General features: G+C 42.4%; 1 protein-coding gene across 2 annotated transcripts in view; it reads right to left on the reverse strand.

Moving 5' to 3' along the window:
- Positions 1–17311, reverse strand: part of KCNG4 (potassium voltage-gated channel modifier subfamily G member 4) — a 30306-nt gene extending 12995 nt beyond the window's left edge. The window contains exons 1-2 of one of the 2 annotated variants that reach the window (XM_048816930.2): positions 16980–17311; positions 15334–16142 (exon numbers count right to left, since the gene is read on the reverse strand). In XM_048816930.2, coding sequence (XP_048672887.1) covers positions 15334–16083 — 750 coding nt within the window. In that variant the 5' untranslated portion in view covers positions 16084–16142; positions 16980–17311. Of the gene's footprint in view, positions 1–15333; positions 16233–16979 lie in introns of those variants that run through there. The other variant, XM_048816931.2, reaches the window with a different exon arrangement.
- Between the last annotated feature and the right edge of the window lie 4658 nt (positions 17312–21969).

Here is a 21969-nt window from a genome sequence, read left to right on the forward strand (position 1 = left end):
CCTCCCAGTGACTTTCTCAAAGCATCTCATATTCTGCTTATGATTGTTACCCAGAGAGCATGGAAAATGGCACATCCCAATGGTCCTGCACTATGAAATGATAACATGTGCGCAGATATAAGTCTCCTGTACTGTAGATTAAGTAAAATGTCAGTTGTCTGGTAGCACGGGACAAGGGAAATGATGATAAATTCCTAGTTTCTCCAGTGCTTTGTAGGGCACTGTTGAAAGAAAGTTAAAAAATATACTTCCAATATGTACAATTAATGAACATTCCCATAGATAAGGAGAGAGAGTTATAACAGAAAATACTAAAATAATAAACAGGAGTTTTGGAAGAGTTATAAACTCTCCTGCTTCAGAACATAAACCAAACTCTAACTAATGGGGACTAGGAAGAATTTTTTTCTATGGGCAGGTTATTCCATAACTGCTCACTGCAGGGCTTCTTACACATTCCTCTGAAGCATCAGGTACTCGCCTGGTTGACGATGGGCTACTGGACTAAATTGACCATTGGTCTGACCAGTATGACAAGAATTTGTGCAGCAGTGTGTGTGTGCATGAAATGTATGGAGGAGCAGCTTCCTAATTCCACATGAAATAGTCATTCCTTGCAAAGTTTCTTTATGTTAAGGAGGATTTCACTTGTTACGCTATTTATCATGGCCATCAATTTCTTTGTTTTGTGATAAGGTAGAAAGATGTTTCACAAGCCCAGTACCTAAGGGGTTAACCCAGACCTTTGCCTTTCACCTGGGTGTTCGGGGTGGGGCTAGGAAGGTGAGGAGAAAGTGGTGTTGGAGAAACTGTTGGGAAACTGGAAAGGTCTTTAGCAATTGGGGCTCCCTGTTCTGAGTAGTTGAGTGGCCTGAGAAAAGACACTGAAACTCTGCTGCTGTTGAGAGCAGTATTTTTCTTTCCAGGCTCATGGTTTTATCCATCGGCCTACATTTTTATTCAGAACTTTTCTTAAGAACACAAGAATGGTCATACTGGGTCAACCCAGTGGTCCATCTAGCCCAGTATTCTGTCGTCTGACAGTCACCAGTGCCAGATTCTTGAAAGGGAATGAACAAAACAGGTGAGCCATCCCCTGTTGTCTGAGTCCCAGATTCTGGCAGATGGAGGTTTAGAGACACTGTGAGTATGGTTGCATCCCTGACCATCTTGGCTAATGACCATTGATGGACCTATCTTCCATGAACTTATCTAATTCTTTTTCTGAACCCAGTTATACTTTTGTCCTTCACAGCATCCCCTGGCAACAAGTTCTACAGGTTGATTATGAGTTGTGTGAAGAAGTACTTCCTTTTGTTTGTTTTAAACTTGCTGCCCATTAATTTCATTGGGTGACCCTTGTTTCTTCTGTTATGTAAAGGGGTAATACTTCCTTATTCACTTTCTCCACACCATTCATGATTTTATAGACTTTTATCATATCCCCTTTAGTCGTCTCTTTTCTAAGCTGACCATTTCCAGTCTTTTTAATCTCTGCTTGTATGGAAGTATTTCTGTACCCCTAATCATTTTGTTGCCCTTATCTGCACCCTTTCCAATATATCTTTTTTGAGATGGGGCAGCCAGAACTGCATGCAGTATTCATGGTGTGGGTGTACCATGGATTTATACAGTGGCATTATGATATTTTCTGTTTTATCTGTTCTTTTCCTCATGGTTCCTAACATTTTGTTAACTTTTTTAACTGCTACTACACATTGAGCAGATGTTTTCAGAGAACAATCCATGATGACTGTAAAATCTCTTTCTTGAGTAGTAACAGCTAATTTAGATCCCATAATTATGGATGTGTAGTTGGGATTATTTTTCCAGTGTGCACAACTTTGCACTTATGAACATCAAATTCCATCTGCCATTTTGTCACCCAGTTTAGTGAGATTAGTTTTGTAGCTCTTCGCAGTCAGCTTTGGACTTAACTCCACTGAGTAATTTTGTTTCATCTGCAAATTTTGCCACCTCACTGTTCATTCCCTTTTCCAGATCATTTATGAATATGTTGTACAGCACAGGTCCCAGTACAGAGCCTTGGGAGACTCCGCTATTCACCTCTCGCTATTGTGAAAACTGACTATCCAATCCTACCCTTTTGTTCCTTCCTTTTAACCAGTTACAGATCCATGAGAGGAACTTCCCTCTTTCCCATGACAGCTTAGTTTGCAAAAGAGCCTTTGGTGAGGGACCTGGTCAAAGCCTTTCTGAACATCCAGGTACATTACATAAGTGGCTGAATTTTTCCCATGTCTATAAAACTTGATTGAAGACTTCTTCAATTTTGTTATGACTTTCCACCATAGGGAAAGAGCTGCATGATGTTATACAAGAGAAGGACCGGCAAAGTGTATGACAATCTATTACTATATTACTTAGTCTTGGACACTTTAAGTTGGAGGAGACGCGCTAAGAACTCCTGATGGTCTCTAAAAGTCCTATGATGATCTCTTTGTCTATGTTTCTTTGATTCTTTACTGAGGCTTTAATTAGTTAGAAGGGTTGCTGACAGTATTTTTATATTCACTTGCACAAGTTCTCTTCTCTTACTATTCCATGCTGGTCCAGCCTTCGGACACATGACCTCTTTAGTGTGACATACACTGATCTAATTTTGAACACTGCTCTTCTTTTTAGTAACGAGCTTGGAGAGGTTTGTGTTGCATCCGTGGTGTGATATTCTGCCTTTTAATTGTGTTCACGCCTTATGAAAACTTAATTGGTGCAATCAGGTTTTTCTGTGAGGGAATAGCATGTAGAGTTCAATTGCTATAGGAAAACTTTGCTCCTCTCGGGAGTGGTTTTACTGCAACTGTAGTTACAATTCACCTTGTCTGTTCAAACGACATAGAGTGCACCACCATGTCAGCTAACTTAAGAAGACCATACCACGCCAGGGTAGAAATGAATATTGATAATGGACTCCAACTGAGTGAAGAGCCTCACACCAGAGGCAGATTTACAGAAGAGATCCTGGTAATCACTAATAGTTTTCATGCTGAATGAAGTGGGGTGAAATGAGCCACTTGCAAGACAAAATAAACAAGACAAATTTCTGATTTTCTGAAGTACAAGAAGAGCAAATCTCTATTATTTATCCTGCCTCCCTCCTTGTTTTGTCTCATCAGCCTTGCTCATGTTGAGGACAGTGGCTTTAGGTGGTTTAAGCAATGAACACCTGACCAGGTGTATATTTTCAGATATCACATGGGCCAGGATATACTATTACTTGTATTTTGGTAGCATATGCTGGTGTGTGGATTATTTCAACAGCCTGTCCACCATTACAGAAAATAATATTTTCCAAGTAGGGTGGCCAACTTTCTCATTTGTGAAAATCAGACACTGAGTGCCAGAACCTTCCCCCGCCCCCTGCTCTGCCTCTTCCCCTGAGGTCCTGCCCCTGTCCCCTTTCCTCCCCCTCACAGAGGATGGTGGAGAGAGCAACGAGGTTTCCTTTTTGACTGGACATTCCGGTTGAAAGAGCATGTGCTCTTAACATGAGCTGCTAGAATGTAGTCCTCGGTGACCCTATTTTCAAGCCATATATTGGAGATTCAAATCCTGCATTAGCCGAATGTATACAAATAGCTTAATCAAGGCTTTGAAACTGTGACCTACAAAGAAGATTAACAATATTGTTATTTTAGAATCCAGCCTCGAGTGCTGGAGCCTCGAGTGCTTTACAAAGAATGAATTAATCAGAACACCCAGTGTGCAAAATATTGTTATTCCAGTATTACAGACAGGGATACGACTTGCTCATCATCACACAGCAAGTCAGTGGCAAAGTCAGGAACTGAACCCAGAACTCACACAACCCACACAGATGATGTAGGTATCAGACCTGTCCCTCCTCAGTTAATAGGGTTATTAGTATTCCACAGTCAGAGTTATAGGGCTTCGCTTTTTGTGAAATGCGGTAGGCACAAGATTCATTAGTATCCTGCAGAATACCATAATCCAACCACATGTGCTTTGAAATAGCACAAAATCAGTGGTAAGTGAACCCAGAAGAGTTTGTGTTTGACTGTTTACAGTAGCCCAAATTCAAACTCATACTGAAGCATAAGGGGGTCTGCCTGGATGAGTGTATTAGAAAATGGTTGGCTTTGCTTTGCAGCATGTGCTTTTAACATGGGCTGCTGGAATATGGTCCCCGGCAACAGATCAACACAGCATTGCAGTGTGGTGAAGCAAGGTCACAACTCAAACATCTGCTAAACTTATCTTGGCACATGCAGATTTTGTTTGGCAGATTCAAATGTGGCCTATTACTGCCCATTTCCTCCCTTCAGCCTTACACGCAATTATATGGATTGAGGTCAGTGTCCACTAAGACACCGACAGATGGGAGCAGACAGCGTTGTTGCTGTAGGCTATTCGAGTTATAGTAGAATAGAACCTGCCTTCTGCCTGCTTGCACAGATTGATCATTATCCTAGCAGGGTTCATTTGCACAGCACTGTGGTCCACTCAGATGGAAATTATTCAGGCCTGTATTTAGAGGATTCAGAAGTATCTCTCGTAAGCAACCATAGGAACTTGCCACCTCATTTCCCCAGGCAACTTGCTTCTTGGGCCAGATTCAGCATCACCATCCAGCCCCGTCCCCTCTGAGACAGCACAAAGGGCTGGATTCTGGCCAAAACTTGACAGCAAAGTATTCCCCAGGTGGAGTGAAACTTCTCCAGTAGGGTAAAGCTGGGAAAATCAGCTCCTGCACCAGGTGTTCCAGCAACCTGTGTATAGGGGACATGTCAGAGGAAGGAGGTGTGTTGTGTGTGGGAAGAGATGGACCAGCACTGTGGCCTGCTTCTGCCAACCCTTCAGTGGTGTAAGGACCATTAGGGAATATACATCAATGGCATATATTATAGCAGCCCCTAAATTGCTCTAGTTCATGCCTGGATTGGGCCATTGCAGAATCAGAGAGCCATAACCAGGCCCTTTCCCCCCCTTCTCTGTGTGCTAAGCAGAGCTCAGATGCAGGAGAGAACTGAGACCTTTTGACTGGAAAATCAGAATTTGGAGATTCAGCATATGCACCATTCTGATTCTGTTTCTGATTTGGAGCAGCAGGAATCTGACTGCACTGCCGCTGAGTCACCATGCCGGCATTGCTGCTGCTGTTTGAATAATTAAACTACGCTCCGTTAAATCAAACGACACTCTGGGAGAACTTGAAAACTCCCTGTTATGGATGCAGTGAAATGAAAAGGTTGGATGCCTGTGGAAAGAAAGACTATAACCTATTTGCAGGACCGCTAGCTGTTAAAAACATGGTGTACTCTCGTCACACAGCGATCTCCCACCCAATTCAGCTTGAAAAAAAATAATCCAGACATCTGAAAACTACTGTAAAACTAGTACAGGCTTCAGGTCCTTTAGCAGGGCTCCAATGCACTCAAGTAGTATACATAATAAATAATAATAGTGTTAATATTGGGTTTGTAGTAATATGGGCATTAGCAAATAAATTGAGATATTATGTTTGCATATGTACACAGTACATTGTGTCTTTTATTGGGAACAAAACATTAAAATGGAAAAGTAATACTTTATTATTTTATATTAATTTATAATCTTTATTATATTATTGTGTTTCTATATTATTGTATTCATGATCTTTATTATGTTATATTAACTAATTCATAATCTTGAGTCCTGAGTAAAAGTCTTGACAGACCTGCTTTGCTACAGACTTGCTGCATAAACTTGGGCAAGTCACTTATGCACGGAAACACTGAGTCCCGCAGCTGTTCAATGGAACTGTGATACCACTGCCCATGGCTGGCAGAGTATAAGAATAAATATGTTAAAAGTTTTCAGTGCTCAGACACTATGATAACTGGGGGGCATATAAGTACCTAAGAAAGATCATGACTTGAAGGTATGAATCTGACTTACACCAGCTGAAAGTTGGCCCTTCTGTTTCTGGGCCCAGAATATGAAGGATGGGAGGTCGCTATGCAGGAATTATTGTATTTCAAGGAGCAAGCTTAGTGGAACTCACTTTTTAAACATGAGAAGCAGCATAGTCAAGTGGATAGAGGCCTGGAGTGGGGCTCATGTGATTGCTGTTAGACCTGGGACAAGTCACTTCCTCCCCACCATTTCTCCTCCTATTTCTTGTCTACTTAGATTGTCAGTTCTTCAGGGTAGTGGTTGTCTCTTATTATATGTTTGTGCAGTGCACAGACCAATGGGACCCCTAAACATGATCGAGACTTCCAGATAACACTGTAAGTTAAAATAATACTGCTAAAAAAGGATGTTAACATTCCATGCACAATTTCATAATCCATCCATAGTCTAAGCAGTATCTTTAGCATGCCTGAGATAGAACTGTAAAATCTCATTAGCAATGAAAGGCCGGATTCTGATCTCAGGTACACCAGGCTAAATCTGGACTTAACTTCACTGAAATCAATGGATTGAGAACTTTCGAAAACAATATATCATAATGGAGAAGGAATTTCACGGGTGTAAGATTAAGGGGTTTGTTACACAGAGGCATTATTGTCATAAAATTAAAGTTTGTGCTGGCTACCGTTGACCTCTGTTTTTGGAAAGGTCTAACACGCAAGAGGAGATGCCTATCACTCCAAAGGAGGTAGCCATTACACAGTTATTCCTGTTGAAATTACTCAGACTACTTGTGTGAGTAAAGTGAACTGGATTTCCTTCCTTAGAGGTTTTTAAGGTCAGGCTTGACAAAGCCCTAGCTGGGATGATTTAACTGGGAATTGGTCCTGCTTCAAGCAGGGGGTTGGACTAGATGACCTTCTGGGGTCCCTTCCAACCCTGATATTCTATGATTCTATGATTTGGTCCTACTGTAGGTATCTGCAACTTCAAAAACACAAAAAAGGTCCCCTATAAAGCATATTTATCCAAATAGAATGCATGTGATAGCATACAGAATTTGAACTGATTGGGTGCTAATAACAGCTGTGTGATCCACTGGAGTCGAGTGAGAAGCCAAGGGACTACTGTAATACTGTTGGGAAATAGCCAAGACTGGACTAGTGTAAGGCAAACTAATAATTGTTCCTCCTGAATATTGGACCTGTACTACTGGCCTGAGTAGCCTGGGCTATTTCAGTGTAAGAAGGTGCAGTGCGTTTATAGGCAAGAGACTGAGTAGTGGAGTTATTAACCCTGACAATACAAATAGTTGGTCTTTGATTTTCCTCTTTCCCTTCCCAATAAGGTCAATAAATTGTCTTTTCACCTGTGTGGTAAAAATACTTCAACTGCTCAAGATGTTTTTTTCTCTGTAGTTTCCTCTAGAGTCTAGGGACATTTTCAGTATGATTCATACAGCATTCAAATATCACAAACCAGGGCCCCAAAATACTTGATAGGTTTCAAAATCATTAGATTTTACCAAATAATGGTTTGGAGGCTCTTTTTATTTGCCCTCTGGTTTGGGGGTCTTTATGCTGCACAACTTGGGAAAAGGCAGACTACCTTGAGAAAGCTTGGACTCCACATCCAGGACCATAGGACTATGGTGGAGTCCATGTTTGGGGGCTGTGTTGCCTGCTTTTGTTAACTTTAGTTTTCTTTTCTGAGGAAAAGGCTTTGCTGCATCTTTTCTGCTTAGTCATCCCAAATCTCCCCCGACTCTTCAAAAGAAACTTCCACTGGTGTCCAGTTCAAAGCAGATCCTTTCCCTAATCAAGCACTTCTATAGTGGTTGGATTCCATTCTGGTCACCTCTTTTATCTTTGACAGGTTTCAGAGTAACAGCCGTGTTAGTCTGTATTCGCAAAAAGAAAAGGAGTACTTGTGGCACCTTAGAGACTAACCAATTTATTTGAGCATGAGCTTTCGTGAGCTACAGCTCACTTCATCAGATGCATACTGTGGAAACTGTAGCAGACTTTATATATACACAGAGAATATGAAACAATACCTCCTCCCACCCCACTGTCCTGCTGGTAATAGCTTATCTAAAGTGATCATCAGGTGGGCCATTTCCAGCACAAATCCAGGTTTTCTCACATCCCCTCCACCCCCATACACACACAAACTCACTCTCCTGCTGGTAATAGCTCATCTAAACTGACCACTCTCCAAGTTTAAATCCAAGTTAAACCAGAACATCTGGGGGGGGGGGTAGAAAAAAACAAGAGGAAACAGGCTACCTTGCTGAATTGGAATTCATTTGCAAATTGGATACTATTAATTTAGGCTTAAATAGAGACTGGGAGTGGCTAAGTCATTATGCAAGGTAGCCTGTTTCCTCTTGTTTTTTTCTACCCCCCCCCCCCCCCAGATGTTCTGGTTTAACTTGGATTTAAACTTGGAGAGTGGTCAGTTTAGATGAGCTATTACCAGCAGGAGAGTGAGTTTGTGTGTGTATGGGGGTGGAGGGGATGTGAGAAAACCTGGATTTATGCAGGAAATAGCCCGACTTGATTATGTAAAGAATTGTCACTTTGGATGGGCTAGCACCAGCAGGAGAGTGAATTTGTGTGGGGGGTGGAGGGTGAGAAAACCTGGATTTGTGCTGGAAATGGCCCACCTGATGATCACTTTAGATAAGCTATTACCAGCAGGACAGTGGGGTGGGAGGAGGTATTGTTTCATATTCTCTGTGTATATATAAAGTCTGCTACAGTTTCCACGGTATGCATCTGATGAAGTGAGCTGTAGCTCACGAAAGCTCATGCTCAAATAAATTGGTTAGTCTCTAAGGTGCCACAAGTACTCCTTTTCTTTTATCTTTGGATTAGCTACACTCTTTATCTCTGCAGCCTGCTGAAAACTGTGCAATGACCATTATGGTGACTTTTCTGCCTCTCAGGTCTTTGTGTTTGAATTATAACCCTGGAGCAGAACCCTTTACTTGTCTATAATGGATTGAGCTAACCCCCTTTATCTGAACAGCCACTGCTCACTTGGGAAATTTTGAATCTGGATTTTATGGCTTGTGTCTGCCTGCTCTACATCATCTACTTATCTGCAGCACAGTTCTCTTTCTTCCCAACTCTTGTAAGGAAGTGCCACATCTACATCTGTGCACCTATGTTGGGATTATTTCATTTTGTACACTCATAGATGACATTATGGGACAAATTTCCAGAAGCCTGCATGATCAAAGTGCAGATAAAAATACAGATATTTGCATGCCTATGAGTGCCTTTTCCATAACTGCATATGCACTTGTATTAACTGTTTGCACAAATGATCCAATTTGTCCTTGGGTCATTTTATACTCTTTCTTCTGATTATAAATTAAGACCAATTGTGACAGCTACCATCTTGCCGAATAAACCATGGATTAAGCCAGGAACTTCGAGTCTAGAGCAATAAGCTTGTGTCTCTACTTCTTGAACTAAAGATCCAGTTCTCTGTACTGGGGGACTCTAACAGACTCATATCCTTTGTGGTCTGGGTACACTGGGGAACTCATAACACTAACCAGTGGGTTACATAAAGTATATACAAATTGTATGTCCTTCTCTCTGTGTCTTTCATATTTCCAAGGTGCTTATAACTGGGTGTCTAAGTATTGCTTGAAATACCCATGGGAATTTACATGGCATTTATTGTTCTTGTGGGCAAACCCTAACACAGAATGAATCAGGGTCTTCATTTTGGCCATGCCTCAGAAGGGGATTACAGGAAACACAGACTCCTAATTTTCTCTTCCTCATTTGCCTTTAAGTGGGATCTGTGCCTTTACGACAGTCATAGAATCATAGAATATCAGGGTTGGAAGGGACCTCAGGAGGTCATCTAGTCCAACCCACTGCTCAAAGCAGGACCAATCCCCAATTAAATCATCCCAGCCAGGGCTTTGTCAAGCCTGACCTTAAAAACTTCTAAGGAAGGAGATTCTACCACCTCCCTAGGTAATGCATTCCGGTGTTTCACCACCCTCCTAGTGAAAAAGTTTTTCCTAATATCCAACCTAAACCTCCCCCACTGCAACTTGAGACCATTACTCCTTGTCCTGTCCTCTTCTACCACTGAGAATAGTCTAGAACCATCCTCTTTGGAACCCCCTTTCAGGTAGTTGAAAGCAGCTATCAAATCCCCCCTCATTCTTCTCTTCTGCAGACTAAACAATCCCAGGTCCCTCAGCCTCTCCTCATAACTCATGTGTTCCAGACCCCTAATCATTTTTGTTGCCCTTCGCTGGACTCTCTCCAATTTATCCACATCCTTCTTGTAGTGTGGGGCCCAAAACTGGACACAGTACTCCAGATGAGGCCTCACCAATGTCGAATAGAGGGGGACGATCACGTACCTCGATCTGCTCGCTATGCCCCTACTTATACATCCCAAAATGCCATTGGCCTTCTTGGCAACAAGGGCACACTGCTGACTCATATCCAGCTTCTCGTCCACTGTCACCCCTAGGTCCTTTTCTGCAGAACTGCTGCCTAGCCATTCGGTCCCTAGTCTGTAGCTGTGCATTGGGTTCTTCCGTCCTAAGTGCAGGACCCTGCACTTGTCCTTATTGAACCTCATCAGGTTCCTTTTGGCCCAATCCTCCAATTTGTCTAGGTCCCTCTGTATCCTATCCCTGCCCTCCAGCGTATCTACCACTCCTCCCAGTTTAGTATCATCCACAAATTTGCTGAGAGTGCAATCCACACCATCCTCCAGATCATTTATGAAGATATTGAACAAAACCGGCCCCAGGACCAACCCCTGGGGCACTCCACTTGACACCGTCTGCCAACTAGACATGGAGCCATTGATCACTACCCGTTGAGCCCGACAATCTAGCCAGCTTTCTACCCACCTTATAGTGCATTCATCCAGCCCATACTTCCTTAACTTGCTGACAAGAATACTGTGGGAGACCGTGTCAAAAGCTTTGCTAAAGTCAAGAAACAATACATCCACTGCTTTCCCTTCATCCACAGAACCAGTAATCTCATCATAGAAGGCGATTAGATTAGTCAGGCATGACCTTCCCTGGTGAATCCATGCTGACTGTTCCTGATCACTTTCCTCTCATGCAAGTGCTTCAGGATTGATTCTTTGAGGACCTGCTCCATGATTTTTCCGGGGATTGAGGTGAGGCTGACTGGCCTGTAGTTGCCAGGATCCTCCTTCTTCCTTTTTTTAAAGATTGGCACTACATTAGCCTTTTTCCAGTCATCTGGGACTTCCCCCGTTCGCCACGAGTTTTCAAAGATAATGGCCAATGGCTCTGCAATCACAGCCGCCAATTCCTTTAGCACTCTCGGATGCAACTCGTCCGGCCCCATGGACTTGTGCACGTCCAGCTTTTCTAAATAGTCCCTAACCACCTCTTTCTCCACAGAGGGCTGGCCATCTATTCCCCATGTTGTGATGCCCAGCGCAGCAGTCTGGGAGCTGACCTTGTTAGTGAAGACAGAGGCAAAAAAAGCATTGAGTACATTAGCTTTTTCCACATCCTCTGTCACTAGATTGCCTCCCTCATTCATTAAGGGCCCCACACTTTCCTTGGCTTTCTTCTTGTTGCCAACATACCTGAAGAAACCCTTCTTGTTACTCTTGACATCTCTTGCTAGCTGCAGCTCCAGGTGCTATTTGGCCCTCCTGATTTCATTCCTACAAGCCCGAGCAATATTTTTATAATCTTCCCTGGTCATATGTCCAACCTTCCACTTCTTGTAAGCTTCTTTTTTATGTTTAAGATCCGCTAGGATTTCACCGTTAAGCCAAGCTGGTCGCCTGCCATATTTACTATTCTTTCGACTCATCAGGATGGTTTGTCCCTGTAACCTCAACAGGGATTCCTTGAAATACAGCCAGCTCTCCTGGACTCCTTTCCCCTTCATGTTAGTCCCCCAGGGGATCCTACCCATCCGTTCCCTGAGGGAGTCGAAGTCTGCTTTCCTGAAGTCCTCCCCTCCCTATTGCTACATTTCTGTAGAAATGGCCACCTTCCTTCCTTTCCTCTCTCCTGTTACTATGGCAGCTGGGCTTCCCTGATGCAGATGCTTGTTACTTGGCTGAGTGCCACATCTCTCAGCAGAGCCCGAGTTTTCGCTTTCCCTTTGGTGGCAAGTTGTTCTGTTTGTTCTTCTTCTGCTTGCCCAGGCAGCCCATTTCTGGGATGCTTAGCTGGAGCGAGAAGGGAATGTTACTGCAGAGCATGCAGTGCCGAGACAGCCAAACCCTCCGACAGAAGTCAAGCTCACCTTGTATTATTCCCCCTTCTCTTTTTGCTTTCTTCCTTCTTCAGGCACTGGAGAGCAGCCAATTCTGACACTATGGAGTGTGGCTGGGATGCTGAAAGGAGCCCGGAGAGGTACATGTGGCAACAGAGGTAAAATCTTTCTTATTGCTATCTTGGAAGCAATACACCCTCCTTCCTGACATGGGGGAATTGACCCTTACAATACCTTTCAGCAAAGTTCTGGTCAGAGGTGGGTCCAAGCCAAAACCCCAGAACTGAACAGCCCTCAACTTTGGACTGTTTTGAATTCAGATCTGGATCTGAACGTTGCTGCTGGTTAACACCGGAAACCTGATTCAAAGAGCTGCACTCATGTAGTCAGTGGAAAGAAGCAAATCACATGACCTTTGTGTCTAGTCCGAGCAGCAAGAATTTCACATTCTGAATGCTCATCTGAAGCTGCTGGTGAACATACCCCCTGCTAGGCACCCTTTACTGAAGTCATGCGGGGAATACTTTTGAATAACAAATACATTCAAGAAAATTGTAGATTGTGGGTGGATGAGTCATAGCGACGACCAAGAAGCTACATTTCTTGACTACATTACTTGCTATGAGTTACTTGCCAAGCTCTAGATAAGACACTGTTCTGAGGCCCCCCAGAAAGGAGACCTTCGGTGCTGCAGCGCTTTAGGCATATAGGGTCAGTTCACAGCCTCATAGAAATGACAGAAGGAAAATACTTATTAAATCCTGTAGTCTGTCCCTCCACAAGCCAGGTCAGTTCACCACCATACATTCTCAAGTGCTTTGCCAATCTTGGTTTAAATTGAGTCAAACAATGGGATTATTATAACTTTGTACGTGGTCCCTAGAATGCTATTACACCGTCTAATAGATTCTGATATTGAGACGGGAAATGCTATAGTGCTTGAATGTAAACACTATTTAGACAGGAGACGTTCTCCTGTCAGAGTAGGTAATCCACCTCTCTGAGAGGCTGTAGCTAGGTTGATGAGAAGAATTCTTCCATTGACCTAGCGCTGTCTACACCGAGGATTATGTTGGTATTGCTAAATCTTTCAAGGTGTGGATATTTCAAATCCCTAAAAGACATAGTTCTACCAATGTAAGTTCCCAGTGTAGAGCAGCCCTAACTTTATCCTTTGCTCAACTTCACCCCATTACTCCCACTTCCCCTGCAGACTCTTTCTCAAATACTGCAGCATCTCTGAATGGATAGAATTCTATGATTCTATATTATTTATGTCTTAATCCCAGCTTTTTAAAGTGTCTACACATTAAAAACCTGACTATATATGAAAAAACCTATGCTCATTCACACAGCTCTATTTTACAGAACACTCTGGCTGCAGTGAGGCTGCTGCATCTTACTACCAGCTACATTTGTACCCCTCTGCTCAAAATTCTTGTCTTCTAAAGATAGGGTTAATTTTTAAAAATGCAGCAAATTAGACCTCGTTGAGATCTGATACACCAATTATGTGTTTTTTATTTTTCTTTAAAAATACTTAGACAAGAGTTCTCTTGTTTTATGTTTTAAATTTGAGATAAAATATGCATCATGCTCTTTTTTAGGAACAAAGTTAATAGGAAGCAATATTTCCCATAGAAGTCTTTGTGTTCATTTTGCTTATAGCCATAAAAACATGCTCTGTGTTTAAGCTGCGTCTTGGAAAAGGCACTGAAACATCTTAACAATTTTGACTTCAAAATGCAATAGCTTTGGGAGGCTCTTAGATACTCAGAGATATTACTGAAGGGATTCAAACTTTTTATATAAATGTAAGTAGAAATTCAAGGTTATATAGAACAGAAAATGATCTCTTTAAATCCCAGTCTTCTGTGCAATCCTTAGCCTTATTGAAAGACATCAAATATCATGACATATCTTTGATGTGATTGCATTCTGTGCCTTTCTGAATTACTACTTTGACAATAAAATGACACAGCATATTGTGCAATAAATGTGAAAATGGTTAAATTAAGCCATGCACAATAAACTGATAAACTTATCTATGGCATCAGTGGGGAAAAATGAATGTGGCTTGTTTCTTTAATCTTGGTGTCAGTATTTTGAAAAGTGTCATGTTACTTTCAGAATCAATTTGTGGAATACAGCATGCGGAAGAATTCAGTGGTAGTTTGGATGTTATTATACCTAAAATCACATTACATTCTTATCTCCATTTCTTTTCTTATTAGAATGACAGATCTTTAAAACATTGAAAGTTTCTCCTACATATGATATAAGTTTGGTTTTATTTGCCCTTAATTATTTTGGAGAAGTGTTTTGAGAGGGTTTATATGTACTTAATGGGTTAAAATTTCAGCAACACTTTAATAGTGTTTCTGCAATTTTTGTGTGTGCCAAATGCAGGGTACTACAGACACAAAACTTGTGCATCCATTTTGGAGGCAAACTTTGAAACTCCGCTTCTGTGGTGTTCTTTGTTTGTATATCATACTGTGTTATCATTGTACAAAATGTAACACAATATTGTTCTGGAAAAATTATTTCAAGTCTCCTAAAACAATAACTACATCAGAGTTGATCTAGTTATCACAACAGAAGACAACTTGCTATTTTTAAAAATAAAGATGCAGGGGAAAATATTTCTTTCACTAAGTCCGATTGAAATATTGCTGATAACCAGAGTGGATCCTATGGTAGGATAAAGCATGTGGTAGATGAAACTCTGCTATGACTGAGTGTGAGACTCCTGCTAGCAGCAAATAAAATAACTTTTGTTAACAACGCTTTCCTAAGCTGTGGGTAAGGTGGGGGGAATGCTGTGTTACAATGTTGAATACTCGGTATTTGCTAATTGCATGCATATTTGCTAACTGTATGATCTTACTTCTTTGATTCCATTCAGAAAGCCTTTTCTATATCTCTGGCTGGCAAGCACTACAAAACTTTGTTTAATTCTTTGTGACTGAATATGACTTTGAAACTGATACAAAGTCAGTTTCAGGAGTTATTTCTATTTATAATAAATAATATACATAGGCAAATTTTGATATTGTTTCCTGAGGATTTTCTCTGAGGATTGTTTTATATCTTTTTGTGATGCATGTTTAACAATGACAGGTTTGTTTCTTGTAACACTATAGTAGGTTTATAGAGGGTTGTAATATTAGCTGAAAGGGGACTTACTTACCCTGTCTTCTTCGGCTCTTAAGTCCGGCATTGTGCTAACACAAAGGCTTATAGCTGTGGTGGCCACAAAGAGGATGGAGAGACAAGCAAAGACTTTTCCTGGGAGTCCTGACTGGGGATTTTCGACCATATCCCTGAGTTTATTCATAAATTGTCCAAATTGTGTTTCCTCAACCAGGACACATGTGGTCTCCTTGCTCATTTGCATCTCTTCCTCCTTGTGCATCTCTGCCAGCTCCTGCAGTTTTTGAAACAGTTTTCGGAAGCAGCATTTCTCCAAGTTGGATTCCTCAATTCCCCAGTATCTCAGCTCCTCCTGGAATGACAAGGCACACATGTCTTGGAAGAGCATCAGCTTCCCTGCTGCTAGAAAGCTGACGATCATCCCAAAAGCTTTGGGATTCCGGTCGAAGAAGAACTCATGGGTGTCTTCATCATAATCATCACACAGCTGAATAATTTCATCGTAGCTGCTGCAAAACTTTAGCTTGCTTAGCCGGGTCAGTGGGAATTCGTCTAAAGTGCTCCAAGGCAGTAGGTATTTGATTCCTCCAACATTTATTATGATCTCCCTCTTCACATCAACAGTACAGAGCTGATCAGGGTGGTAAATCCTGCTGGCCCTTTGATAGTGGACCCCTTTGACAGAAGGGGTGTCAACAGAGATAGGGAATAGATGGTTCAAGGAACTACAAGAACCAAAGCTAACATTACTATAGTCCTGGTTGCTGCCTCCCGAGACAATAGGCATTTCTGAGAGCTCTTACTGGGACATCCGAAATGGCACCAGAGCAGGGTTAACTCTTCACCCTAAAGATGGGGGTGGAGGAGAGAAACATAGTAAAGGTTATTATGAGTTAAAAGGCATCACAGGCTACTTTCCCAAGACATTCACAAAGCGCGTGTGTATATAAGTCATACTGCACCTCTTTTTGAAATCTGCAGCCTGTGAATCCCCTGTCATTAATTTTCTGGTAACACACACACACATATACACACACAGAAAAAATGAAGCCTTGTTCATTATTATTGCAGCGCACTGGATGACTGCAAGTCATAAAGTGAACAGATCGGTCTCTTCCATTTGGAGTTCGTTTTCGTCACAAGCATGTCTTTGTATTTGCTAGCATTTGCTTGTCTCATGCCTCTGCTATTTCTATAAACACTTAAATATGTACCAGCTAAAGGAAGCTGCTTAATAGTTACTAAAGTTAGACTGGTCAATTACCCATCATCAGCTGGATGCATGGTTCTTCTAAATTGTTTTAACTTGAAATGTACACAGATTGAAATTCCTCCTTCTCTTTTTCACTATGCTCCCTCCTTACCAACCTCTCCTGGGCATTTGTACAGTACTTTTGAAGATAGAAAGGGCTATATAAATTATGAGTAGCCTTATTTATCTACCGCTGTTCATTGCAAATTACTGAGAGGACATAAGTAAAATTTGCCCAGCCAGAGAAAACTTTGGAGTATGCACAATCCCAGAGAGCAAAATATTATCCCAGTTTATGGGCTGATTTATAGTCTCCTAATAAAGAACAAACCCCTCTTTTTGTCCTTGATCTGTAACAAGCATTAGCAACTAATCTCCTGAACCCACCACAACAATAAAAATCCCAAAGCAACTTCCCCAAAGTTACTTACCACCCTGACACAGGCTGCTTCCAGGTATCCTGCTCTCCTGCACACATGCTGCAAACTGAAGACTTTCCTCTGGTACCAGTTAGCAGAGAGACTTGGGCATATTTTAAGAGTAGTGATTACATTGAGAATCTCTATTGCACCCAGTAAATCTCAGTCCCTCCCCTCTCTCTCACTCTATCCCCTGTGGAAGGAATATATCCATATATTGACCAGCAGTCCCTTTGCAAAAGGGCATCCTCATAGGCTATCAGAGACTCAGGAGGCAGCTCCTTATCTGGACTCCTGGGGCGACATGGTGAAATCAACTGAGGGAGAGCTGGTGGAGCCTGCCCTCTTCCCCATCTGTCCTCTGCTTCCCTTGGGGATTGTCAGTGTGGTCCTGAAAGAGCAGGGAGGGAGAAGGAGGAAGGGCTTAGAAATAATCTCTCCAGCATCCATCCATCCAGCAGGCAGCAGCAGCAACTCAGTAGCAGTCTGCAGTGAAAGAGGCATCCCCTGTAATCATGTGCAGTAATAAATAAATTCTGGCAAACAGAGTTAATAAAACAACCCCTGTCCCCATTAACACCTGCTACCTATATGAATCTTCATAGAGATGTTTGCTTTGGAGACACCAGCTGAGTACTTTGGGAGCAGCTTCCATTCACAGCACCGCTGGCCATCTTCTGAAATAGGGACTAACTAATGGGATTTTATGGGGAAAGGTAAGTTGCTTGGTTGCTGGAGGATGTATCCCGCCTCCCTCCTGGTTGCTGGGAGAAGACATTCCCCGGCACAGTGGGTCTCCCTACCCACCTGCCCCCTGAGACCTGGGCGTGGGGTCAGAACCTTCCCACAGAGCTGCCCAGAAGACTCTCAGCCCCCACCCCCACCCCCCGCCCCCCAGGGCAGGGAGAGTATTCTCACCTTTTTATTACACAAGCAGTTGAGGCAGGAGGATATTCCATATATTCCTTCTCTCCCTTTCTTCCACATTTGATCAAGGGGGATTGGATATATCTGGTGGCTGCAATGCTACTGGGACTTGGGGTTGAATGATGGGAGTGTAAGAAAGGAGGCATGGATTAGATCAGTATTCCACTCACCGTGCCACAGTAGGATCAATGAGCTGATCAGCAGATCCCCAAAGGCTTGTGCTCCCAAATGGTGAGCTAACTCTGCCCAGGCAACAGCCTTAGGATGTATAGTACCTGGGTTGTCCAAAGTCAGAGCTCAGATCCAGAGCTGGATTTTAACACAGGGTGTTCAGACCCAAAGGTTTTCTTTGGCCCATTGCATGGATAAGGGCTATTTGCAAAAGTGTTCCTCAGAGTTTGGATTTCATTGGCTCTTTGGGTTTTGGTTTGAGTGCCTCTCTCATTCACACAGTCAATGTACTGTGCACTTTGGCCCAGATCCTCAAAGGTATGGTGGCTCCTACCTTCCATTGAAATCAAGCCTAAATATCTTTTAGGATCTGGGCCTTTGTTCCCTTGGCTCATTTTGCCCCACTTCCACACTTAACTTTTGGAGGAATCACCTACCACCGAATTGCAGCCCCTTTGAAGCAGAATGGTGCAGCTGTTGATCAATGTACAGTTATGCTTGGGCACCGTTTAGGACAGGAAGGCAACTAGTTCTAATTGGTCACTTTGGCACATCTCCTTTGGCCCACATGGTGCCCAGATGATGAACTTCTTATCAAGTTCCCGCACTGGAGTTTACACACAGGTGCTAATCATGCCATCTACTGAGAAGACGAGATAGATGCCTTTAGTCAACAGACCCCTGGGAATGTAGCTCAAAATCACTAAATCCTAGCACATTAAAAAATGTAGCTGTTTACTCTTCATATCAGCCATTCCCATGGATTTCTGTGCAAAGAAAAAACAATCCCATTCTAATTAACTTTGGATAAATTATTTCATAAAATGGCAAATCAATCAGCATCGCCGAGTTACCTCTGCGCCCGCCCCCCCCCTCCTTCCCCCCGGTCTGGTATATTTAAAGGTAATGTTTCTGAAGTGTATTGAGACAAGAATGTGTCCAACAGCAATGCGCAAAATTGCACTACGATGAATAATAAAATTTTATCAGTATTCACCAAAAAATGTGTGTTTATGACTATTTAATGCCTCATCCCTGGTATTAGGAATCTTATTATTTGTTTTACAGTAGCGCCCCCAGCTGAAATCAGGGCCCCATTGTGCTAAGCAGTATTAGCATTAGACAGTCCTGAAGAGTTCACAGTCTACATAGACAAGGTGGAAATATCATTATCCCCATTTTGCAGATAGGGCCTGGGGCACAGAGAGACTCAGGGCTTGTCTAGACAGCGATGACAAGCTGGGGAATAAATCTACAGCACACTAGTATGCTGTGCACTAACTGTCCATGTGGATCTTGGTATCACGCACTGAAAGTTCCCTCGTGCACACTGACCTACTCCCATTTCAAAGCAGAGTAGATCAAAGTACACTAGGGAATTTTTAGTGCACGGTAGCAGAATCCACATAAGAGAGTGAATGTCATGCTAGTCCACTTGCCATGCACTAACTGTTCACTTAGACAAGCCCTAAATAGCTTTCCCAAGGTCACACATGGAAGTCTGTGATGGGGCCAGGAACTGAACTGAACCAGATCTCCTGCATCCCACTCTTAACCCTCAGACCATCCTTCCACTGTATCCAATTCTTGCTTTCTGTTTCTCCTATTTTGTGCTTTTAAGGACACGTCACTGTGTCCCCTCTACCCAATTCATCTCTCTCTTCTTATAGTTGCACTTCTGTTACCTTTCCTTGTCTTTTAGTTACCGGTCTTTTTTCAAGCTCACTCCAGATGGTTCCCAGGTAATTTTCTTTCACTGTAAATTTCCCTCACTCACTCAGTTTGAAACTCGCTATCCCTCTCTCCCTTTTCCTCCCTCTCGTTCGATTTCTCTTGCAGTCTCTCTAATTCTTCTCATCCCTCCTTCCTTTATTACCCACCCCCTCAGTCATATCAACTCCTGTTATCTTTCTGCTACCATAAATTCAGCCCCAGCCTCCTGATTATTTTTACCTGCTAAGTGATGACGATGTCCTTATCTCCCTTCCTTTTGTTCATGGATGTTTTTGCTATTCTACTGTAACTTGCTTTTATGGATGCCTAGTGCATTTCCTTTGTACCCAGCCATCCTATGATTAATAGTGAGGACACCCTGAGGACGAAAGCAGGAAGAACTCTCTGGGAAATTGTAGGTGTCTTTCTGTTTTCTGCAGTGGGAAAACAAATATTGAAAACTCTAAAAGGCCCAAATGCTGCCACATGCAATAATTGTTAATGTGACACAAGCTGGCTGAGTTGCACCGGACTATAAGTAATAATGCTCATAATGGGCTAAATGGTCCCCATCACTTACTCAGCCGAGCAGGGGAATAGGAGTGAGTGAGGACTCATGTACTCTTGTTTGGCCCATGTGCTTCTTAAGAATGGGGTGAAGCCCAGTCCTTGCTCTCCAGATACATCACCCGGGAGTAAATGTCTGGAGAGAGGTGGTTTCCCCATATATTTGCTGACCAGACTTGGGATGTTAGCTGCCTCCTTTTGAGGGGTGTAATTCTCAGAATTCCCCCTTTCCTGAGTAAGAGTGGAGCAGGTGAGGAAGTATGACTCTGCTCCTGGGGCAAAGCAGTTGCATATTTCCCCTTACTCAGAACCAAGGCTAAAGACTCAATCTAGCCATGTGTGAACCTAAGTAAAAGTTTCAATCCTGGTTCCGTGAAAATCAATGGCAAAACTCCCACTGACTTCCAAAGGAGCAGGTATATAACGTTAGAAATGACAATTCAACTATGTATATCCAACATGAATCCACCCAGGTGGTGGGTGAGTCTGGTTATGTGTGGGTCTTTTCCAGTGGCCAAACAAACTGGAACATACGTGAGTCTGGCAGTGGCTTTTTAAGGAACAATAGGCCATATCTAACTGCAGTGGCAACACAGATTTTCTGGATTTCCATAGTTCGACACTGACGCAATTAACATCGTTGCTCATTAAGGTTTTTTATCAGTATATAGATTCTGCAGAATATGAGGAGAAACAGTGGACGTTGACTCCATTTGAGTCTTCTTCATTGTGAAGATTTAATGATCATTTTCTTTTCCTTTACCTTCACCTCCAGTTATGCCAGGATCCCATATTGATTCAAAATTTCTGCCTTCCCAGTACAGAATGAACAGGGGCTCTGGTATTTCTTGGTGTATCTTGTTTTCTGAGCACACAGTAAAGTCCCATGTTCCTCAAAGGATTCAACTTTCCAGGCGGTGCATGGCCATTTTCCAGATTCACGCAGAGACCATAATCTTCTGAGCATCATTGCTGTATGCATTTACCATTCTAGCTTGTAAAATTTGTTCAATCCATTTGGAATATTCTCTCTTCTCCAGGCATGTCCCTACATAAGATATAGGCAAAAAGTGTCCTGGGAGTTGCTAGTTGGCCGCACTCCAGTTTCTGGATTTGTTGCATTGCCAGAGCAGCACCAAGCTGCTGGAATCAGGGCCAGATTATTTATCATTCATTGCTAATGTTACTTATTTGTAACAGACAATCTCATGGAACATAGATTTTACATTCTGAAAATTTACATTCTTTTGAGGCTTCCAATCCTTCTGCAATGAGCAGCCATGTAATTTCATAATGGCGCTATTGTCAGTCTTCCCCTCCCTCCCAGCCTCTTTGTAATGCTTAAATCTAATATGAAGATAACGCTTTCCCTGGCATCTATAGCCAGCAGAGGCATTTCATGCTTCCAAAGTGAGAGAAAATAAAAGTGTGAATGGAATTAATTATATAGAGAAATATAAATGCACAGTAAGAGCAAAAATGTAAGCACCCACAAACCCCATTCTGAAAAAAGAAAAACCAGCACACACAGCAAAAAATAATCCACCTGTAATCTTTCTTCATTGGTTTAGAAAAGATCTTGGGCCCATAGGTGTAATTCCACTGAAGACAATAGTGTTGTGCT

Source organism: Caretta caretta, chromosome 12 (genome assembly GCF_965140235.1).
Source record: "Caretta caretta isolate rCarCar2 chromosome 12, rCarCar1.hap1, whole genome shotgun sequence".
NCBI lineage: Eukaryota > Metazoa > Chordata > Testudines > Cheloniidae > Caretta > Caretta caretta.